At 36.0% G+C, this 22,418-nt stretch overlaps 1 protein-coding gene across 1 annotated transcript; it reads left to right on the forward strand.

Annotated features, from left to right (window-relative positions):
- Positions 1 to 1,884: 1,884 nt before the first annotated feature.
- Positions 1,885 to 22,375, forward strand: itih2 (inter-alpha-trypsin inhibitor heavy chain 2). Its single transcript, XM_028450818.1, has 21 exons — positions 1,885 to 2,010; positions 4,257 to 4,289; positions 5,217 to 5,255; positions 6,914 to 7,086; positions 7,988 to 8,092; positions 8,212 to 8,374; positions 9,119 to 9,226; positions 9,305 to 9,433; positions 9,510 to 9,626; positions 9,700 to 9,868; positions 12,009 to 12,134; positions 12,212 to 12,393; positions 13,051 to 13,236; positions 14,506 to 14,645; positions 14,713 to 14,885; positions 18,401 to 18,577; positions 18,655 to 18,768; positions 20,285 to 20,483; positions 20,559 to 20,731; positions 21,971 to 22,082; positions 22,169 to 22,375. The coding sequence occupies exons 1-21, from the start codon at positions 1,915 to 1,917 to the stop codon at positions 22,317 to 22,319; spliced, it is 2,865 nt and encodes a 954-aa protein (XP_028306619.1). The 5' UTR covers positions 1,885 to 1,914; the 3' UTR covers positions 22,320 to 22,375.
- Positions 22,376 to 22,418: the final 43 nt, after the last annotated feature.

Below are 22,418 nucleotides of genomic sequence, written 5' to 3' on the forward strand. Positions count from 1 at the left end.
CACATTACAAACATTCATATCATCTTAGAATAAGGACCAAAGTGAGTTTTAACACCGGAAAGAACAAATAGTTTGACTATTCTTGTAGATATTTTGTGTGTGTTTTTTTTTTTTTTTGAAACATAATTTCTTAAAAAAAAAAAAAAAAGAAAAAAGTTTATTGTTTTTTTTAATTTATTTTTTTTATGTTTTTAGAATAATTTTCTGTATTTTTGTTGTATTTTTTTGTCTCATATTTATTAGTTTTTGTTGTTGTTTTATATACAGTATTTCTGTGGTCATTTTGTGTATTTTGTATATTTTATTTGTTTTTGTTATTATTTTGTATATTTTTCAAATTATTGTTGTAGTCATTTTGTAGGTATAGGTATTTTTGTTTTAATTTATTTTTTCTTCACATTTTTCTCTTTATTTATTTTTTGCTGTGTTTGTCTTACTTTTTTTTTTAAATCATTTTGTGTATTTTGTAAAGTCATTTAGTGTTTTTTTTCTGTATTTTCTTTCATTTTTTTGGCTTTTGTTGTTTTCTATGTTTTCTTTTTAATCATTTTGTGTATTTTTGTTGTCTAGATGTGAGTCATTTTGCACATTTTTTTTGTTGTGAGTTTTTGGAGTCATTTTGGTGTATTTTCATTGTTGTAACTTTGTTATTTTTATTGTTTTTTTGTGTGTTTCTCTATATTTTTGGTTGTTTCTTGGAGTCATTTTAACTTTGGGGGCCAAACAAAACCAGTCCGAGGGCTCCTAGTGGCCCACGGGACGCAGTTTTGTTGATAATCAATCAGGAATTTTTTGCACAACTATTTTAAACTTTTATAGATATTTGTGAGTTAAATAACAAATAATGTGCTGTCTTAGTTCAGGCAGGCACGCAGGTCAAGCTAATCCAGCCCCATCATCTGTCAATAGCTGTTAACAACTGACAGCGTCCATCCCCTAATCAGTTCATCATCCAGCTGATTATGTTCTATGCTTCCGAGTAGTTAGAGTTGGTCTCTGTGTTGCATTTAAATCACGGCAACACGCCTACTTCTGCACACTTTGTCTGAAAACACCTCGCAAACCTGTTCCAGGGGGTCTTTCTGACCGCTCTCTCTGCTTATGCCTCTCCATGTAGCTCATGGAAAAGCAAATGGGAGCTCCTTTTGCTTTGAGCCTTACCACCAAATCTAAATGCGTGTTAAATGAAGCTATTTGACTAAAGTGATCCTGACAAAAATGACGGTTAAAAACAAAGAAATTAGCATCTAAGAAGACAAATGAAGAAAATGTTTGTATGGGATATGAATAATTTTTTAAAATGAACGTTTTTCTCATATTATATTCCAAATTAACACCTTTTTCCACACAAAATAATCACATTTTTATTGTAATTTATTTATGATTTTATCTTGTTTAATCTTATTTCTTTATTACTATTTAGTACTTCTTTTTCTTCTTTTGTGTATTATGCAAATGAAACATGATAACCATCAGCTTCACGGTTCTCTGTGTTGCGTCTCTTTTTCTTAATTGAATGTTCCCCAATTTAGTTTGTTTATCTGTAAATATAAAATATAAAATATTTCAAATAATACATTTCAATTAAAAAAACATAAAGTACATTTTAGATGGTCTTTGGCGCCCTCGTGTGGCCAAAGTGCAGTGTCACAGTTTTCTATGCTGAAGCTAAAATGTGAAGTGGTTTATGTTTCGTTTACTTAGTGATTAAAATTAAAAAATATATATTATAAGTGATTGTTGTGTTTGTTGTTCACGCTGTATGACGTCACAGTGTGCTCTGCTGCAGCTGCTGAGTGGGTTAATAACAAATATTGACAAGAGCTGAGAGGGTGGAAGGGTTCAGTGGATTTTAACCCTCAGTGTGTGACAGTGTGAGGATAATGTGTGTGTGTCAGTGTGTGTCAGTGAAACATGAAGCGTCTGCTGCTGATGGTCGTCTCCTTTCTTCTCCTCCATCAGAGGAGCTGCTTTGAGTTTGTTATTGATGGAGAATGGGAGGATGAGGCGGTGAGTGTGATTATATATTTTATTTTTAAATGTCTAAATGTGCTTTTCTGTTGTTGTTGTTTAATGTTCAACAAATCCTTTGAGGGACTTGGAAAATTTCATTTATTTATTTATTTTTTTATGTTTATCTTGTGTTTAATTATTTGTTTTTACATTTTGATAATGTGAAACTACGTGTGTGGATTTTTAAAATTTATTTACAGATAACAGTTATTCTCAAATATGTATTGAGTTATTTTATTTTAATTCTTTTAATGTGTTTGAGCTTTTAATGATAAATCCTTACTTTTTATTTTTAATTTTACAATAGTTAATGTTTATTATAATATTTTTCATTATTTAGAAATAATAATTATTTATGTTTATTAAGTGTGTTTAATTTCAATCTGTAAGCAGTATTTCAATTTGGGGGGATTGAAATATTTAGTGTTTATTTTAATTTTGAAATATTAACAAGTGTCTTTATTCTTATTATTATTTACGATTATTAAGTGTGTTTAATTTCAATGTATAAGGAGCATTTATATTTTGGGGATTTAAATATTTAGGTGTTTATTTCGGTTTTTTTAAATTTTGAATTATTAGTGTCCATTTTTTTTTTTTTTTTTAACAATTATTTACGATTATTAGGTGTGTTTATTGTAAAAAAAAAAAAAACACACACACACACATTTTAATTTCAATGTTTAAGGAGCTTTTCAATTTTGGGGATTTAAATATTTGAGTGTTTATTTACTGTTTTTTTTATTATTATTTTGAAATACGAAGTAGTGTCTTTATTGTTTATAAATATTTATTATTATTAAGTGTGTTTAATTAAAAAAATAATTTCAATGTCTAAGGAGCATTTATATTTTTGGGATTTAAATATTTGAGTGTTTATTTACTGTATTTATTTTCAAATTTTATTCTCAAACATTCAGTTATCTTGTTTATTTCAACTTAAGTTGTTGCTGCTATTGTAAATAAATGAGCAGTGTTCGCAACAAACAAACATTGACTCAGTCATGAGATTATTTACATTAAAAAAAACATTTAAAAACACAAAAATACAATCACTGATATTTTTCAGAAAACATTTAAAAAATATTGTTAAATTAAATAAATATATCTTATTGTCTCATGGATCTAAATACTTTATATAATAATGGTAGGAAAACAATCAGCAAAATGATGGTCCATTGTTCTATGAATCTGTGATAACCATATTTATGTATTTATCTGAATTATAACCACTGTTATCCAGGATATTTATTAATATTTGTGTGATAGTATATAGTCATCATAAAAATGTAAATCATGGTTTTAATCAAAAATAAAATAGGTTCAAAGTGACCAGAAATGGTGGAAAAATGGGATTTTTAAAACTACAAAAATTGGTTAAAAGTTGCAAATTAGAGTGGTTAAAAGTGGTAAAAAAGGAATAAAAAAATAATAATTTTAAAGTGTAACTATTGGAACAATTTAAACCAACAAACAATGGGCATGACAAGTCGTGAATGTAGTTAAATTGGCAAAAATAAGCATGAAATGTGGTGAAAAGAGGTTATAAGTGAAAATAATGGTGGGAAAAGTGGTGGAAAGGGTTTATAAGTAAAAAAAAATGTCTTGAAAGTGGAAAAAATGTGCAAAAAAGGCATTGAAATTTGAGAAGTGGCAGAAATGGGGGTAATGTAACAAAAATGCATTAAAAGGAGCAAAAAATATGGCAAGAAAAAGTGATGAAAATAGGTTAAAATATGGCAAGTTTGGAGTAGTTGCAGAAAAATGGTAAAAAAAAATAAGCAAAAATTAGCTCAAATTGATCAAAAAAAATTGTTTGTTTTTTGAAGGCATCTGGCGACCCCATCCCAGTGTCTCCCGACCCCAAGGTTGAGAACCCCCGCTTTAAAAGATTGTTGTTTTCACTTATCCTACCTCTGTGGCTTGACTCAACACGTAAAAAGAGTTTGTAATGACTTTAAATAAGCAGTCAAAGTGAGAAACAACATTAATAAACAACTTATTGAATAAAATCAAGGACACTCAGATCAAACATCAGCCTGTTTGTTCAATAAGTACAGCTGAAAAGTCCAAGGTCAACAAACAGCACATGCAGTTTTACTGAAAGATTTTCACTCCTGAGGTAATTAAAAGTGTGTGTGTGTGTGTGTGTGTGTGTGTGTGTGTGTGTGTGTGTGTGTGTGTGTGTGTGTGTGTGTGTGTGTGTGTGTGTGTGTGTGTGTGTGTGTGTGTGTGTACACCAGTTGGAGGCAGTGGACCATCGGGAAAGACACAAGGTGAGAACTTCATGTTTTAAACTCTGCCTCATGTCGTTGTTGTTGTTTGTGTTTAAAGTCGTGGGAATGTCCCTGATCGATGTCAGAGGAATAGAAAAGCTCACATTACGCCAGTGCTTATTAAAGTGTGTGTCGCGCCCCCTGGTGGTGAATGGAGGTACGATGGGTGGGGCTCGAAAAACAGGAGAAAACGTTCAATTTCATGCCAATATTCTTAAAAACCTTTTTTCACTGACAATAAAGATCTTTATTATCAATAAACAAAATGCCTACACACAAAGGAAGTAATAACGAGAAGCCTTAAAATGTAGCAGAAATTAAAAAAGCATTAAACAATTGAATTATTGGATACGGACGAAAAACTAAATTATGCTCGGAATTAAAGTGCAAAAATAATGATTTATGTCAGCATGTTCTTCACATGAAGCAGAACAATAAACATTTTGCATCAACGCGTCGTTTAAAGGTGCTATGCTATTTTTCACCCATCTCCATTTTTTTCTAAGAACCCCAACATCATAGTATTTGCGGTTTATTTTTCCAAACTTTTTAGCCCTCTGAAAAGTGACTTTCTGAGCAGTTCTGTTTTGGGGCCTACTTCTGCTCCATTTTTGCTGCAGTACCATAAATGAACTGATGGGCGCAGTGTCGCTTCACCATTTACATTGTGAAGAAGAATTGCGCAACAAAAGAAGAACCAACCTAAAGTCTCAAAAGTTTGTGACCATTTCACTGAAAACTCATACTGGTATTTTGAAAAGAACAATGCAATTCATATATATTTTGTACAGTCTCTTATTTTATGGCACTTAAAATATTTGTATATTATGTACATTATATTTAGAATTGTAGTTTTTGGAATGAATTTGGGAAAACTGTAATGAAAACTTGTGTGTGTGTGTGTGCGCGTGTGTGTGTATGTTTCAGAGGGATGTGTTGACCAGCGATGAAGAGGAAGACTTTGAGGTATGATGAAGAGCAGTGTGTGTGTGTGTGTGTGTGTGTGTGTGTGTGTGTGTGAGAGGTGAATCTTATCTACTCATCGATGCTCTGCTGTTTGTAGAGTTTCTCGTGACTGAAAGGTTATTGACTTTGTTCAGCGTTAATAATCCTTCTCTGTACGTCTGTGTTGTTTCTGTCCTCGTTTCATCTCAGTCTGATTAAAAAACACACATACATCAACTGGAACTAAAAATGTCTTATTTCTATACATATACTGAACTGTAAAGAACAACAAGTTGACTTTACTTTTAAAAAGTAAAAAAAACAAAAGAAGTGAATACGTTATGTTTACTTCGAACAATTAGATTTGATTAACTTATGTTATTCAAATTGATCAACATAACTATATATTAACATAACTAAAGTCAACCTTTTGTTCTTTACAGTGTGCATTAAATTAGAACTCTATTGACCCTTTTTTACCAATGACAATTTGATCTATTTAAAAATGTTCACCTTTTGTTATTGTACTTAATAATAAACCCAAACTTTTTAAAATGTAATTCATTTTTGTATAAAATAAATTAAAATAAATGAAACATGATACAAAGTGCAAAATAAAAATAAAATAAAGTGCATTGTTCACTTGAACATGCTAAAATTAAATTAATTAAATGCAATTTAATTCAATCTATAATAAAAATGAATAAATTAAATATATCATGATATAATAAAATAAAGTGCATTATTCATCTGAAAAGGATTTGAAAATTATTTAAAATCTTTATTTTATTTGTTGTGTTTCCTGTTTCTGCCTATAGTTTGCTTGTTAATTTAATTCTATCATGTTTATCTGAATAGAAAGTCTGTGTAATGTGTGCATAAATGTTGTATGTTTGGGAAATATTTAAAATATTTTTAAAAACCCTTCTCATTTTTCTTAGACCAGTAGAAAGATTTCAGTGTTTTTAGGTGTTTTTCCAACATTACACAAGGAAGCAAAGTCCACATTAACCAAAGTTATTGACTCTACAATCACAAACCCTGGTGTTGTCGTTAAAGGCCTGAGGGGTATTCCAGAAAGCGGTTGTTTTTAAATTCTGAGTATGTTGGGGCTCATATGAGGGAAACTCTGAGTGTCCCATTCCTGAAGGCGGGGTATGTTTTTTTTCTGTGTATGTCACCATGGTAACAAACTCCGTAAACCGAACCTGCTCCCTGAACCTGGGTTTCTACTTGGCTCCGCCCACCTGAACACCGCTTCTCAAGGAATACTTTAATGGCAGTGGCAATTGCTGTATCAATATACCGACATTCTATCCGTATGCAGCGCCCCTCACTGGCCAGTTTAGCTCACGTGATAGGTCAGTCACTGGCCAGTTTAGGTCATGTGACTAAGACTAAACCTAGCCGTAAACCAAACCCTAACCCCAACAATTGTTGCAATATAGGTCATGTTGGATACAGTGTAAAAAAATCACAGAAAGGTTAGGGTTAGTATTGTACATAAACGTGTAAATATTTACTACACTATTAGTGCGCATGCGCCCACAGGAAAATCTTGTAGGATTATTTTACTTTATTCTGGCTTATTTCACCCATTGGGATGAAATAAATCGCTCTTTTCCGGTTGGTTGCCATGGTACTTTGTGGAATTACACCTCTGTCGTTGTTGTTGTAAGGCCATCCGTGGGGACCACATCACAGTGAAGACGTTTAAGGTGGAGAGTCGGATCACGTCACGTTTCGCTCATACCACCGTCAAGAGTTCAGTATTCAACTCTGGAAACAAACATGAAACCATCACATTCAACGTCCAGATACCGAAGAGCGCCTTCATCACCAACTTCACCATGTGAGCACATGCAGCTAGAAGCATCCATCATCAATGCATTAATCAATTCATCAGCAAATGCATCATCACTTAATCAACAAATAGTTTGACCTTTCAATTGACCAATCAATGAATTTAAGTACATTAGAAAAAAGATTAAAGAAACAAATCCATTTTTGTAGGTAATTGATTAATTGATTAGAGTAGATTAACTGAATCATCAATTTGAGTAGCTTAATTGATTAGATCTAATTAATTGAGTAGAGTTAATTAGGTGATTTGGGTAGATTAATTGAATAATTGATTAGAGTAGATTAATCGATTGAGCAAATTAATTGATTTGAGTAGATTCATTGATTTGAGTAGAGTGATCGATTAGAGCAAATTAAACAATTTGAGTAGGTTAACTGATCAATCGATTGGAGAAAATGAATTGATTTGAGTTGAACAATCATTACATTAGAGTAAATTAATCAATTTCAATATTTCAAATTTCAATTGATTTGAGTAGCTTAATCAATTAATAGATTCTAGTAAATTCATTAATTTTTTATTTAAATATAAATGATTATTCGATTAGATTGAATCATTTAATTTGAGTAGTTTATTGGTTAATTGAAGGGAGTATATTCATCAATTTGGGAGATTAATTGATTTAAATAGAGAAAGTTTTAGTACATTAATAGATTTGATTAATCACTTTATATTAGATTAAATAATGTTTTTGATTAGAGTAGATTCATCTACTCAAGAAGATGAATGGATTAATCGACTGATAAAACGTATTAATAGAGTAAACCTATAATCTAATAATGTTAACCAGGATGCTACGATCAATGAGGTAATAAGAGCATCCTCTGATTTAAATGAAGTTAAATATAACTATGATTAAAACTGCTTATTTGTCCTGTTGCTGCTGCAGGAATGTGAACGGCATCATCTTCGTGGGCTCCGTGAAGGAGAAAACTGTGGCCAGGAAACTGTACGCTCAGGCCAAGGCCACAGGAAAGGCAGCAGGGATATTCAGGTATAGAAAGGACTCACATCTCTCTCTGGTCTTTAATAAACAACACAGGATGTTTCCCTGTTCATGTTCACACTGACATGTTGACATATGTCACGTATATGTTATACATATGTTCACAGGGCCAACTCTCAGGAGATGGAGACCTTTAAGACAGAGGTCTACGTTCCTCCAGGCAGTAACATCGAGTTTGAGCTGCATTACCAGGAGATGTTGCAGAGGAGGCTGGGATTCTACGAGCACACACTGCACCTGCAGCCTGGAAGGCTGGTCCCACACTTTAGGGTTAGCATTAATACCTCCATATGTACATAATGTCATCCCCTGTACAAAATGACTCTAGAAAACCCACAGAACCACAACAAAAACATACAAAATTAGAATAAAAATATTAAAAATGAGAGAAAAATACACAAAATGAGATTACATTATAGAAAATGACAACAAAAAGCAGAGAACAAACTTAATATATCCATACTGAGAGCAAAATATATATAAAAGCCACACAAAATTATTCCAAACACACAAAATGACAACAAAAAACATACAAAATAAGAGAAAAATATATACAAAAAGACATGAAAAACAAAAAATGACTTCAAAAACCAAAAAATATCCAAAATGAGAGCAAAATATATATATAAAAACCACACAAAAATGATTCCAAAAACACAAAATGACACAAAAACATACAAAATAAGTCAAAAAGGTATACAAAATGATGACAAAAACACAAAAAATATGCAAACCATTTGTTCTTTGCTGTATTAATGCTTAGATCTATCATTATTCTAAATACTGACATTAATATTTAATCATGTGTTCCTCAGATCAGAGGATCTATCTTTGGCCTATTGTATTATATTGTGAACTCAGTGTATCGTCTCACTCATAATCAAAACACACAATAGCAAACAAAGTATTCTTTTGTTATTGTGAATGCTATTTCATTAGAAATGGCAAAAGGAGTAAAATACGTGTTCATTCTCTTCTGGTTGAATGTGACGGATCCATGTTGTCTCCTCTCAGGTAGACGTTTACATCTACGAACCAACGGGAATCTCAGTCGTCCAAACACCAAACACTCTTGGAGACCAGTTCCTCGAGCTGATTCATGTCACTTCCACCAAAGATAAGGTACCACTGGGAAACCAACCTCACACGCCTAAAGCTTAAAGGAAGTCCAAGTGATGAAGGCTTCTTTCCCGTCCTCAGGCCCATATTTTCCTCGAGCCCAACTTGCAGCAGCAGAGGAAGTGTAAGAACTGCACCGACAGCGCCATCAACGGGGTCTTCACCGTTAAATACGACGTGACCCGAGACAGCAACGCTGGAGAACTGCAGGTATCTTCTTATCTTCTACCTAACCCTTCAGATTTCCTCTCAGCCACAGACGCTTTGTTGACGCCGCTTTCTTCAGGTTTCAGATGGTCACTTCATTCACTTCTTCGCCCCGTCCAACCTCTCGCCTCTGTCTAAAAACATTGTGTTTGTCATTGATGTCAGCGGCTCCATGTGGGGCATCAAAATGAAGCAGGTAAGACCGGCTCAAAGGCCGTCCCACTTCCTGGATACACACATTTTTTAATCTCCAAACTCTCTTTTTCCAGATGGTGGAGGCCATGTCAGCTATTTTGAGCGACCTGGCCATGACCGACCTCTTCAGCATCATCGACTTCAACCACAACGTTCGCTGCTGGAGTGAAGAACTGGTGCCCGCATCCTCTCTACAGATCTCAGAGGCCAAGAAATACATCCAGAACATAAAACCTACTGGAGGTATGACTAGGGTTGGGCATCGTTTGAATTCTAATGATACACCATTTCGCATGCCATCAGCACTTGACCTTGCAACAAAAAGCACCGCCATTTTAAGAGGGGTATGCTTTTGCTTGACAACCGCCATTAACCACTGACAACACGGTGGAGAACTTGCAGTCTGGCAGATTTTTATCGTAGAGTGCCCAAATCGTGCGTAGTATTTGGTTGTCATAACCACACCAGGCTGAACAAAAATATATCATTTTACAGAATACCTACAGAAAAAGGCCAGAAACGGAATTTATGGATCCAAGCACTGAGGCAAATGAACAACGAAAGAACTACATGGAGCCCAAAATCAAAGTGGTCCTATGATTGCAGTAGACATTTTGTTAATGGTAGACAAGAGCCGACGGGGACACCAGGGATTTCCTTGGTGGGCCGGTGGGTCGGGTCACGAGAAAGAGAAAAAGAAAGAAGAAACAAACATACCTGTCAAGTATCCCGTTTTGGCCAGGAAACTCCCGTATTTTACCCCTCGTTCCTGCCATCGTCCTGTATTAGTATTTTCCCGTAAATATCCCGTATTTTATTGTAATAATAATTAAAAGATAAATAAATAAAAAAAACATTCCTCTGCCTTACTAAACTGAACGCTGTCACTAGCCTCGCGAGAGCTGCCACCTGAAATGGCCTGAGTGACAGTTCTCCCGAGATTAGAGCCGACAGCGGCAACAAACCAGGAAACAACTCAGAAGAGAGATGGATGTAAGAAGATGTTCTTCATATGAGTGCTTAACCTTTGGCTCTAATCTGCTGAAATATTCATAAGACATTGAGTAAAACCTTCGTGTTGTCCACGGTAAATAGCGTAAATAGCGGTTGTCAAGCAAAAGCATACCCCTCTTAAAATGGCAGCGGGCGTTGCTAGGTCAAGTGTCCCAGATGCTGATTCTGTTAAGAGGCAATTGTACAATGTATATATTGGTGCATATTTATATTGATACTGTATATATACAGTATATATACTGTATATATACACTTTAGCTCGTTAATTGCAATTATTCAATTACAGAAACAAATAACGCACAAAAGAAGCTCAGGAATTTGAGGAATATACAGTAATGTAAACATTTCATCGGAATTATTTATTGGAAAAAATTAAGTGTATCATATCCAAAGAAAATCATTAGCATCTATTCAAAAACTTGTCTTACAAAAAAGCTGGAATTTATCCATTTGGAAATTTTCAATGGGAAATAAAATTAATTAATGGGAAAAAATAGGAAAGTTATAAAAATAAAGATTTGCCCGTGGCAGGGATGGAAAATATAGTTGGAAAAATATATTTTAGCATAATTTATAACAGGAGTCATTATTAATCATTATTGTGCTGTATTTTGCATTTCCACATATAAATAAATTATAAAAAAAAAATACATGTACGGCATCGATAATATAAAAGCTATAAGTGACACAAATCAGTCCCTAGATCTTTACTTAAAATTTTTGAGATGTTGTGCCCAATTTTTTTTCTAATTTTGGAAAAATGTTTGGAATTATTTGAGGAACACTGCAGAATTTCGTAAAAAAAAAAAAAAAATTTTTATTTTTTCTATTTGAGATAAATATAATTTAAAAAAGACATAATGTGATATAAGCATGGGGAAAATGTGAACCCTGCTAATTTAGTGGAGTTTCGTTAAATCTGTGTAATATTTTGGAGATATCTACAACTGAATTAGTTGGTAGTTTACCCAATCATTAATGGTTTATTTGACTTTATTACTTTTTTACTGCTGGCCAAATTGGATGCTCTAAAGGGCCGGATTTGGCCCCCGGGCCTTGAGTTTGACACGTGTGATCTAAAACACTAGCATTACTTTTTTGAAATAACTACCAATTTTTTGTTAATTATAATAAATAAGTCCCATGATTATATTATTAAATATTCCCAAGATTCCTGACCTGCAACCCTATTTGAGACACAACCTCTCCAACATCTATAATCTCGTCATCTCTTCACTTCCCAGATGACTCAGCACTAATCAGCATTTATTATGTTAATGAGCCGCACAATAGTCAGTTTAGATTTGAAGAAGCCTATTGGATGAGAGGGGAAATGTCTTAATCTTATCTTAATCTTATTTGACTCCAGGCACCAACATTAACGAGGCTCTGATGAAGGCGGTGATGATGCTGGTGAAAGCGTCCAATCAGGGGTTGATCGACCCTCGCTCCGTGTCCATGATCATTCTGGTGTCTGATGGAGACCCCACCGTCGGTAAGATGGGTTACCATAGCTTAGCTTATATATTGATAATGTCCAATGTGTCCCATGAGCTGATCTTCTCCCTGCAGGTGAAATAAAGCTCAGCACCATCCAGAAGAACATCAAACGCGTCATGAGAGAAGATTTCTCGCTCTTCTCGCTCGGCATCGGTTTTGACGTGGACTACGACTTCCTGGAGCGCATCGCCATGGAGAACCGAGGCATCGCTCAGAGGATCTACGCCAACCATGATGCTGCTGAGCAGCTGAGGGTAAAATCTAAACCCCTAAACCACATATGTCAAACTCAAGGCCCACAGGCCAAGTTCGGGCCGCAAGATCATCTGGTCAGGCCCGCGGGAAGATTTTGTTCAAAGTAGAAATTACAGTCAAAACTGTACTTTTCGGAAATTACCATATAAGTTATGCATAAAATACAATAGGGAATGCAATACTACATTATTTACAGTGGTATCAAATCACAATTATTTTCAAAAAGCTGAAAAATTCTCACAAATTATCCCACAGAATTCTGGAAAATTGCAAATTTTGAGGAAATCAGATGCAATCAAAAAAAATTTTTTACCAATTGCTTAACATTCTGGATTTTATAACACAAGGTATTTTCAGGAAATTTACTTTGATCTCTTGACATGTTTCGACTGTCAACTGCCAGTCTTCTACAGAGGCGTCTGCTGATCACTTAGATGTTTCCACGACTTCCGCTAAATAATTTCAGCTGGATTTTATAGTATGTTAAAGTTGTGTTTATTCAAACAAGATTTTTTCAGGAATTTTTTTAATTTCCTGACATGTTCAAAGGAAGCATCAAAGGAAGCATCAAAGTCAATCAGATCTGCATCAGAACTTGTTCTTCTTTTGTCCACATGCAAACCTCAGGCTTCACATTCTTCATGTCCTTCCTGCAGAACTTCTTCAGCCAGGTTTCATCTCCTCTCCTGAGGAGGATCACTATTCAGTTTCCAGATGATTCCGTCTCTGACGTCACCCAGAATCGCTTCGACAAATACTTTAGCGGCTCAGAGCTGGTGGTTGCTGGGAAGGTTCTGCCGTCCGACAACAACACGCTGAGGAGCTTGACCACCGGGTCTGCTGTGAGTGCTGAATGTATGAGAGCAGTGAGGTGTGATGTCATTGTGACAGGGGTGGGATCATAGCGGGGGAGGGGGGGGAGTCACATTATCAACACGCACATCAGTGTTTAGAATCTGGAACAATATGAGCATCAATACAAGAAAGGACAAAAGGTTTTGTGATAACTTGTTGTTTTGTGTGTGTTTTTGTTTTAGCCTTTTTGTGTGTTTTTCAAGCCGTTTTATGTATTTTTCTGTTGTTTTGTGTTATTGTAGTCATTTAGGATATTTTTCTCTCATTTTGTGTTTTTTCTGTTGTCATTTTGTGTGTTTTTTTTTTTAAAGTCAGTCAGTGTATTTTTCTGCTTTTTGTTGTTTGTTTGTGAGTTATTGGAGTCATTTAGTATATCTTTCTCCTATTTTTTCTCCTAGTCTTTCTATGTATTTTTGTTGGTGTTTTGTGTGTTTTTGGAGTCATCAAGTGTATTTTTCTCTGTTTTTGTGTGATTTTTTAAATTTTTTTATCGTTTTGTGTGTTTTTCTCTCAATTTGTGTATTTTTGTTGGTGGTTTGTGTGTTATATTATCCATCTTGTATATTGTCCTCTCATTTTGTGTTTTTGATGTTGTCGTTTTGTGTGTTTTTATTTGTCAGTTTGCACATTTTTGTGCATTTTGAGCCATTTTGTGTATTTTGTTTTTTGGTTTGTGTGTTATTGGAGAAAGTTAGTGTATTGTTCTTTTAATTTGTGTTTTTTCTGTTGTTGTTTTGTGTTTTTTAGTCAGTCTGTGGATTTTTGTGTTCATTGAGCCATTTTATGTATTTTTGTTTGTTATTGGAGTATTTTTCTCTTATTTTGTGGTCATTTTGTGTGTTTTGTAGTCAGTTAGTGTATTTTTTTTAGCCCTTTTGTGTCTTTTTGTCTTTGTGTCCTGTTGTTGTGTGTTATAAAAGTCATTTTTCTCCTATTTCGTGTGTTTTTGTTGTCGTTTTGTGTGTTTGAGTTATTTTGTGTATTTTAGTTGTATTTTTCTCTTCGAGTCGGTCTGTGTAATTATGTTGTGTATTTCTGTTGTAGTCTTGTATATTTTTCTGTATTTCTTGTAGTCCTCTTGTGTGTTTTTGGAGTAATTTTGTGTAATTTTGTTTTTTTACCTTTGAGGGCCTCACAAAATTAGGTCGAGGGCCACGTGTGGTATTTGATCTTTTGTTGCTTCTTCGGGTCTAATGTTTTGTGATGTTTTGAGGTAGAACGAGTTGCAGTCCTGATGTTACTGATCTGTCCCACAGGACCGTATGGACCTGAGTTTGACCACAGAGGTCGACACCACAGAGCTGGACACAGAGCTGGCCAAACAGCAGCACTCGTTTACAGGCTTCGCCAAACAGCTGTGGGCATACCTCACCATCAAACAGCTGATCAGTGAGAGGTAGGAGCATAAGTGTAAAACTGTATCTGAAAGTTAAGAAACCGACCCTGACTCTAAATCTCCTCAGATCACTCGCTCCGACAGCCGCCAAAAAGAGAGCGGTCACCCAGAAGATCATGAAACTGGCGGAAGAGCATCAGTTTGTCACGCCACTCACCGCACTGCTGGTGGAGAGTGAGAACCCCAAGGAGAGGCTGCTGGCAGACTCCCCAACGGACCCCAAAAGCGGCTGCTGCCCAGGTGCCTGACATTAAAACAGGATCAGCCAGGGATGGACTGGCCATCTGGTATACCGGACATCGTGCCGGTGGGCCCATAGACCCAAAGTGGGCCGTCCGTTCCACTACATTTTTTTAAATGACATTCAAGTGGAGGCAGACGTGTTAACAGGTGGCCAAAAATGGTCCAAAAGTAGCAAACACGTGGCAAGAAAAAAGTGAAAAGTGACTAAAATGGGCCAAAAGCAGTCTAAATTGGTCACATAAAGAGGAAACAGGTGATATGTAATGGCAAACGGTAGCTTAAATGGGTAAAATGTGGCAAACAATGGTGAAAAAGGGCAAAAATGTGGGAAAAGGGAAACAAGTGATATTTATTGCGCAAAAGTTAGCTTATTTGGATAAAAAGTGGCCAAAAAATTAAAGAAAGGTCAAAAATGTGATAAAATTGTCCAAACAAAACGTGTAAAAATGGACAAAAAATGGGGAAAAAGACAGCTAAAATCTGAAAAAGTATCAGAACTTTTTGAAAAGGGGCAAAAATGGGACAAAGAAAGTAGCAAAAGAAAAAAGGTAAAAAAAAAAGGTGTTAAAACATTCCCAAGGTTTTCTGGGGGAATAATAATTAAAATGAACACATAAAGAACCATATGTTGAGCATCACTGACTTAAAATCGGCGTCTACATCGTGTTGTTGATAATATAGTGGGCTGGTCTGTACACAAAATGCTGGACTGAATTTTTGTCCTGGTCCACCCCTGGATCAGGTAGAAGATAAATAAGGATAATTAAACCTACGTATTTACTGTCCTTATCCAGCCTGTAGGTGGTGAAAATGTATGTTTCAATAAGTGTACATTATAAATACCACATGTAAATATTGTTCTTAACCAGAGGTGAAAGTAATTGATTACAATTACTCACGTTACTGTAACTGAGTTGCTTTCATGGGTATTTGCACTTTTTTTTTAGTTTATTTCTAAATCAATTATTTTTCTTGTACTTTTTAAATTAAGTAATTCATTACAATTCTACACCCAACCGTTACTGAGTAAATTATTATTTGTTGTTTTAAAATTATCAACAGACATTGTGAAACAACAAAACATGAAATGTCCAGACAACAATGAAATGCATCACATCATAGCCGTCCAATCAGATTAAACGTATTAATGCACGTAACGCCATTGAATGGTTATTTTCTCAGTTCAGGAGTTCATAAATGTAGCTACACTTAGAGCTTGAAGATTAAATTAATAATAATAATAATAATAATAATAATAATAATAATAATAATAATAATAATAATAATAATTCATTGGTGTTATTATATTTAATAAAGAATTGTACATTTTGACAAAGCTTTTATTTTATACATTTATTTATGCCTCTGTGCTCTTTTTAAGTTTAAACGTGAGATGTTTACTGTACGTAATAAACGTGGGGGATGAAAGTAACTTTTACTTTCAAAACTATTAATTTGAGCTACTTTTTACTGGTACTTGAGTATTTTATGTATGACTTACTGGTACTTGAGTACTATTTTAATCAAGTAACCATACTTCTGCTTGAGAATATGATTGAGAGAGAGATTTTTTGTCATGTTGTTGATGTAATGATGATTTTACTGATGATTTTAATTGATTTTACTGATGATTTTAAATGTTCTTATTGATTTAAATGTTCTTATTGATTTTAAACAATTTATTTATTTATTTATTCAGTTTATTTCCGACATGGTTACATTCACTTTTTTTTTTTTTTTTTTTTTCTTTTTTTGTACATGCCGAAAAAGGAGACGAGAGAAGCAGTTTGCTTATCCGGGTCCCGTCCCCTGTTTTACCATCGCAAATTTACATGGGTTTACGTGTCTCTCTGGTCAAACATTCTTGATTTCTTCTGAACGTCCATCTGTAGTCAGTGTTGTCCTCTCTATCTTTGTTTGTGTTGGCTTGTTCCCTGCCAGACGTTGTTAGCATTCCTCCAGTTCAAGAATAGTTCCTCTTTCGAAGGTGTTTGGAAGGTTTTTCCCTTTTCATCCACAATGTCACCTTGTTTTGTCTCTACATCAAGGGTAATTCAGCTGTTGTTAGTTCCATTGGCAGTGTTGTATCCTCCACTGTCTGATGATGGGATCAGATCCAACTTGTATAAACACATCACTACATCCCAGTTCACAAGCAAGGCAGTATTTTAATGTAATATATCTTAGTTCATAAGCGTGTTTCTAACTGCTGTTGTTAGTTTTATTGGCAGTGTTGTATTTTCCACTGTTAGATTTAACTTGTATAAACACATTATTATATCCCAGCTCATAAGCAAGGCAGCAATTTCATTGTATAAAAAGAAAAAACGTGTTTCTAACTGCACATATGACAATAAACACTTTGAATTTAAATTTAATGTAATCCTTACTCACCCCACCACCTAGTAATTGAAATGAATAAATGACAGACCTTTTTTACTCTTGGTTTCCACATTTAATTCGGTCTCCGTAAAATAATCACAGTCTGAGTTTTGTTTCCAGTGTTTATATAGATCTGGGTCCATATCCATGATTACCATCAGTAATGTTGTTGTTTAGGTGGATCCTTCATATTTTCCCAAGTTGTCCATCGTTTTGACGAGAACTGGTTTTCCGTCCTCTTCTTCCAGGATGTAAATCCTGCAGTTTTTTGACCAAGTCTTCATAATCTTTCCTTCTTTTTTTATTTGGCGTGCTTTCCATGCAATGCTTGCATTTTGTTTCGTCAGGTTTTCATTGATGTACACCTTCGTTCCCTTGAGTTTGTTTCCTTGCTTGAGTATTTCTCCTTTGAATTTTATATTCGTGAAGGTTATTTTTACAGCTCTGGTATCATTTCTCTTTGGCAGGAGATGGCAGGAGTTGATGTTGTCAGGGTTCAGGACAATGTCCTTCGACTTCAGGAAGTCAATGACCTGTTGTTCAATCGATTTTGTTTCTTCGTCACTCCTGGGTTTTATCTTTAAGCCTGTGATGATGACATCTTTCTCTCTTTCCTTTTGTTCCAGCTGTTCAACCCTCGCGTTCAACAATTTTATCTCTTCAGCATTTCTTTCATTCTTTTCTTTCAGTACCTTTGTTTCGCTTTGTAGTCTTTCCAGTGAGTTTTCCAGCGTCTTTTCCAACGACTTTATCTCGGCAGATAGGTTTTGTAGACCCTCGCGTATCATCTCCTTGACCTCTTCCAAACCCGAATTGGGTTCTGAAGGGCCTCCCTGCGGTTTTTTCACCATTTTCCTTCAGTCTTGGGCCCAGTTTTTCAGGCTGTTCAGGCTGTTCAGCTGTAGCCAGCTGTAGCCAAGGTCGTGTTATCGGAGCAAACGAAAACACGTCTGCTGTCTCCAAAGACCAGAGATTGATTTCGATGATAAAAAATTGAATGTTTTATCATGTAAAGCACATTGAGTTGCCTTGAGTATGAAATGCGCTATATAAATAAATTTGCCTTGCCTTGCCTTGCCTTGAGTAGAATATATCACTACACTTTACACCTCTGTTTGTAACACACTCAGGCGCAGGTGGAATGAACGGGCCAGTAGGACCCAAAGGCCCCAGACCAAACGGAGCGGGTCCTGTGGAGGAGGTCTATGGGGTTCCGCCCTGGGTGCAGAAGACTACCCCAGTGCCTCCCAGTCAAGCAAGGAAAGGTCCAGAGGACCAGCGGACCCTGCCCCAGAACATCATCATAGGTAATGCACACTCAAACTCTAACTGTGTCAATAATAAAACTGTGGGAATTCTAATGGCTTTGGTTTCTAACCTCCAGTGGACAACGACCCTCACTTCATCGTCCACCTACCAAGAAAAAACATAAACGTGTGCTTTAACATCGACTCCAAACCCGGTCACATCCTGAACCTGGTGTCGGACCCGGGAACAGGTGTTGTACACACGTTTTAATCACAAATCATCATTTCCACCTGTAAATGTGTCTTACAAAACTATCGTAACCAATGAAAATGTCTGTTCATCGTGTTGTATCTTCTCCTTGTCATCATCTGAGGGTCTTTCTTGTCTTCCATCCTTGATTATCAGAGGTGACAAGTAACAAGTACTGTACTTAAGTATTTTTTTCTGGTATCTTTAATTGAGTATTTATTTATTTTTTTGGCAACTTTTTACTTTTACTCCTTACTTTTTTAAACAAATATCTGTACTTTCTACTTCTTAAATTTCTAAAACAAGCTTGTTATTTTTAAGACCTTCGAAGATGACTTCACGACGTAATAAGACGCAAAATTTTGGTAGTTTGAGGCTTTTTCTGTTAGGCAGGTCCCTTAGTTTTATGGTTAATGTTTTACATTTTTTTTTTAAAAGTTAAACTCAAAGCTGCTCTGGGTTTTTTTTAAAACATTTTATTTACAAGTTTTATCTATAATGAATGCTAAATGATCCCGTTGTTCATGAAGGGCAACACATTTAATTTGTACCCGTTTTCTACAAGTTCCTAAAAAGTTGCTCTGGGTTTTATTGAGCATCTGCACTGGGTTTTCTTCATTTTATTATTATTTATTATGAGTACTAAATTCTCCAGGTGTTCAAAGTTTACAGATTTAACTTGTTTTCATGTACCAGTTTTCTTTAAAAAAAAAAAAAAAAAAATGATGAATTTTCTGATTTAAGTATCTATACTTTTACTTGTGTATTGAAGACTGGCACTATTGCCACCTCTGTTGATTATTGGCAAGGGGTAGTATTGGCAAAGTGAGCAAAAACGGAGACTGTGAGAATGCTGACTTTAATGAAAATACAAAAGGTTTATTCTAAAAAAAACACAGCATTCTTCTCCAAACAGACTTACAGACGCCTGGACGTTGAGGCTCAATTGTTCTCCTGTGAACCTCTTTTTCTCAGTCCTTATTCTGGTCTAATTCTAATGACTACATCTTGCTTCTGCCCGATTCTAATTCTGTTCTGATAACTGTGTGTTTTCCTGCATATACAGCATGTTTACTGACCACACCTTTAAATCATATTACACATCTGGAATCCATGTATGTTAAGTGCCCTGTTTTTCTACAACTCCCATATGGAAGATTTCCGAAAATCTCCAAAATGTCAGCATGAATTTGGTTTCTGCGAGTTTTATGGATCAAATGAGCACATGTTGATATTCTACTTGGTCACTTTCTCGCTTAAAATGTTTTCATAACTTTTAAAGATGGAGAATCAACAGAGATATTTAGCCTCAGTGTGATTCATCTTGGGAAACTTGGAAGTATACTTCAGTGGGAATGCTCATCATTATACTTATAGTATATAGAAGACAGTATATACTCATTGAGTTTGTAGTGTATATTACGGAGTGTGACATTTTGATCACAGCCCATCTGTGCTTATGAAAGATTTTACTCGTCTGACTAACTTTGATGTTTTGATACTTCTCTCCTTTCCAGGCGTGGCTGTAAACGGACAGTTAATTAGCTCCAAGCAGCCTCGCAGAAGCAAACTCAGCACCTACTTCGGCACCATCTCCATCTACTTCCAGCCTGATGGGGTCAGTGTGACGGTGAGCACCACCAGCATCGACATGATGGACGGCAACAACCACCACTCCTTCACCTGGGGCGCCACCGCAGACATCCTACAGGATGGGTAACAACGGACCGATACCTCTACCCGAGCTGTTCCGAGCGCTGGAGTTTCATTTGATGGTTTTGCCTCCAACAGGGTGAGGATCTCCATAGTGAAGAACAGCCGTGTCACTGTCACTTTGAACAATAACATCCAGGTAATGGTGCTGCTCCATCGTGTGTGGAAGAAGCATCCGGTCAACGTGGACTTCCTCGGCGTTTACATTCCCAATGAAAACCAGTACTCCTCCCTGGTCCATGGGCTCATAGGTGAGCAAACATCGTCTGATCTTTCAACCTTAGGGTGCGTTCATTTCTAATCGAAGCCAAGAGTGAGAAGAAGCGCTTTGAACGTAAGTGTGGTAGAGGACCTTGAGCGCATGGCATTGTGGGTGGTCAGGAAGAACCCCGGCAATAGCGCGAAACAGAGCTTTAAAATCACCAAAAGCAACAACTTGTTGCTGCTCCATTGTTGAATGTTGTGAAAGAACAATTGGAGAAGGAAGAAGTTTGTGCACACTCTTAAAGTTCTCGCTTTGACCCATTGTTAAGAGTTTCTTCTTCGGTGTAGTAATTCCACCAAGATTCTTTTTGAATAATATTTAAGTTTAATTTATTCATTCAACTGTTTCTTAGGAAATCCCCTTTGATCTCCAGATAGAGGCGTCTGATCGCTTTGATGTTTCCTTTGAAGTTTCCATGAGGAGCAGTTGTCTGAATTCTTCGGGTTTCTGTTTTTCTGCCAAGAGATGTCACTACTCCAGTAACAGCTCCCACAAATGGTTAGCTCACGTAACTGCACCAGAGGCTATTTGGAGTGGATCAGACGTTGCACTCCAAGTAGGGTTCTCTGCTGTCCGGAATAAGTGGCTTGATTTGTCGTTAGTCTCGCTTTTTTTGAAGAAACAAAATTGCTACGGGGAATTAAAATACACCAGTTTCTGCAGACGCAATAAACCCCAAACGTTCAGTTCCTGTTTCTAAATTAATCAGAACTTTGTAGCTGCTGCAATTCAGTAAAAACTCTGACCAATCCCTGCCATTCAGTACTAATGGAAAGAACCAATCAAAGTGAAAAAAAAGTGATGCAGAGGTTGCTTCTTTCTGTTGAGGGGCTCATTGTTTGTTTTGCTTTTTATACCAGATATGTCTTCAAGCTCGTGGGGGCGTGGCTTTGAACAGATCCTTGACAGGAACATACAGGAGAGGGAGGAGCTTAGAGTAGATCTCGGTAGATCAAATCTCAATGGCGTTCAACATTGGGGCATCATCTTTAAGAAGAGTCAAGGTTTTCATAACCCAACCTGGCAACGCACCTTCTACCGTGACTGACTTTCCTTATTCAGCTACTTTTTCTCTTTTGTGAAAATCTTGTCTTTTTCCCTCCGTTAAGTTAAAGAAAGTAACGAAACTGATGTTTTTTCACACCGAAGTTTGTGTGAAACTGAAGGAAAAGTCAAACCTTTTATAGGAAAACACCAAATTGAAGCTACATTTGTGGCCTCACAGGGCAGTTCTCCAGAGAGCCCGAGGTAAACGTGCATGACATCCATGACGGACCCGACCCTGAGAAGAAACAGGCGACCATGGAGGTGAACGGGAACCAGCTGCTGGTCACCAGGTGCGTCCCACTGCTCGTGAACGTGAGTGTGTGGTGAGCGAGATTTTCCATAAAAGTTGAACTTTTGAACGTTTTTTGTCCGTCAGAGGCTGGCAGAAGGACTACAGACAGGACACGAAGCAAGGCTCCAACGTCTACTGCTGGTTTATTCACAACAGTGGGAAGGGCTTCATCGACGGACACTACACGCACTACATTGTCCCCAGTTTGAACAGCTTCCTGCAGACGCACCAATAGAAACATTGATCAAAGGGTCGAGAAGAATGTCTTATTTCATTTCCCTTTGTGTTTGCTCAGACTTTTAATTTGAAAGGAACATCCATCACAACAGCAATA

This window comes from Gouania willdenowi, chromosome 6, assembly GCF_900634775.1.
Source record: "Gouania willdenowi chromosome 6, fGouWil2.1, whole genome shotgun sequence".
In the NCBI taxonomy this organism is placed as follows: domain Eukaryota; kingdom Metazoa; phylum Chordata; class Actinopteri; order Blenniiformes; family Gobiesocidae; genus Gouania; species Gouania willdenowi.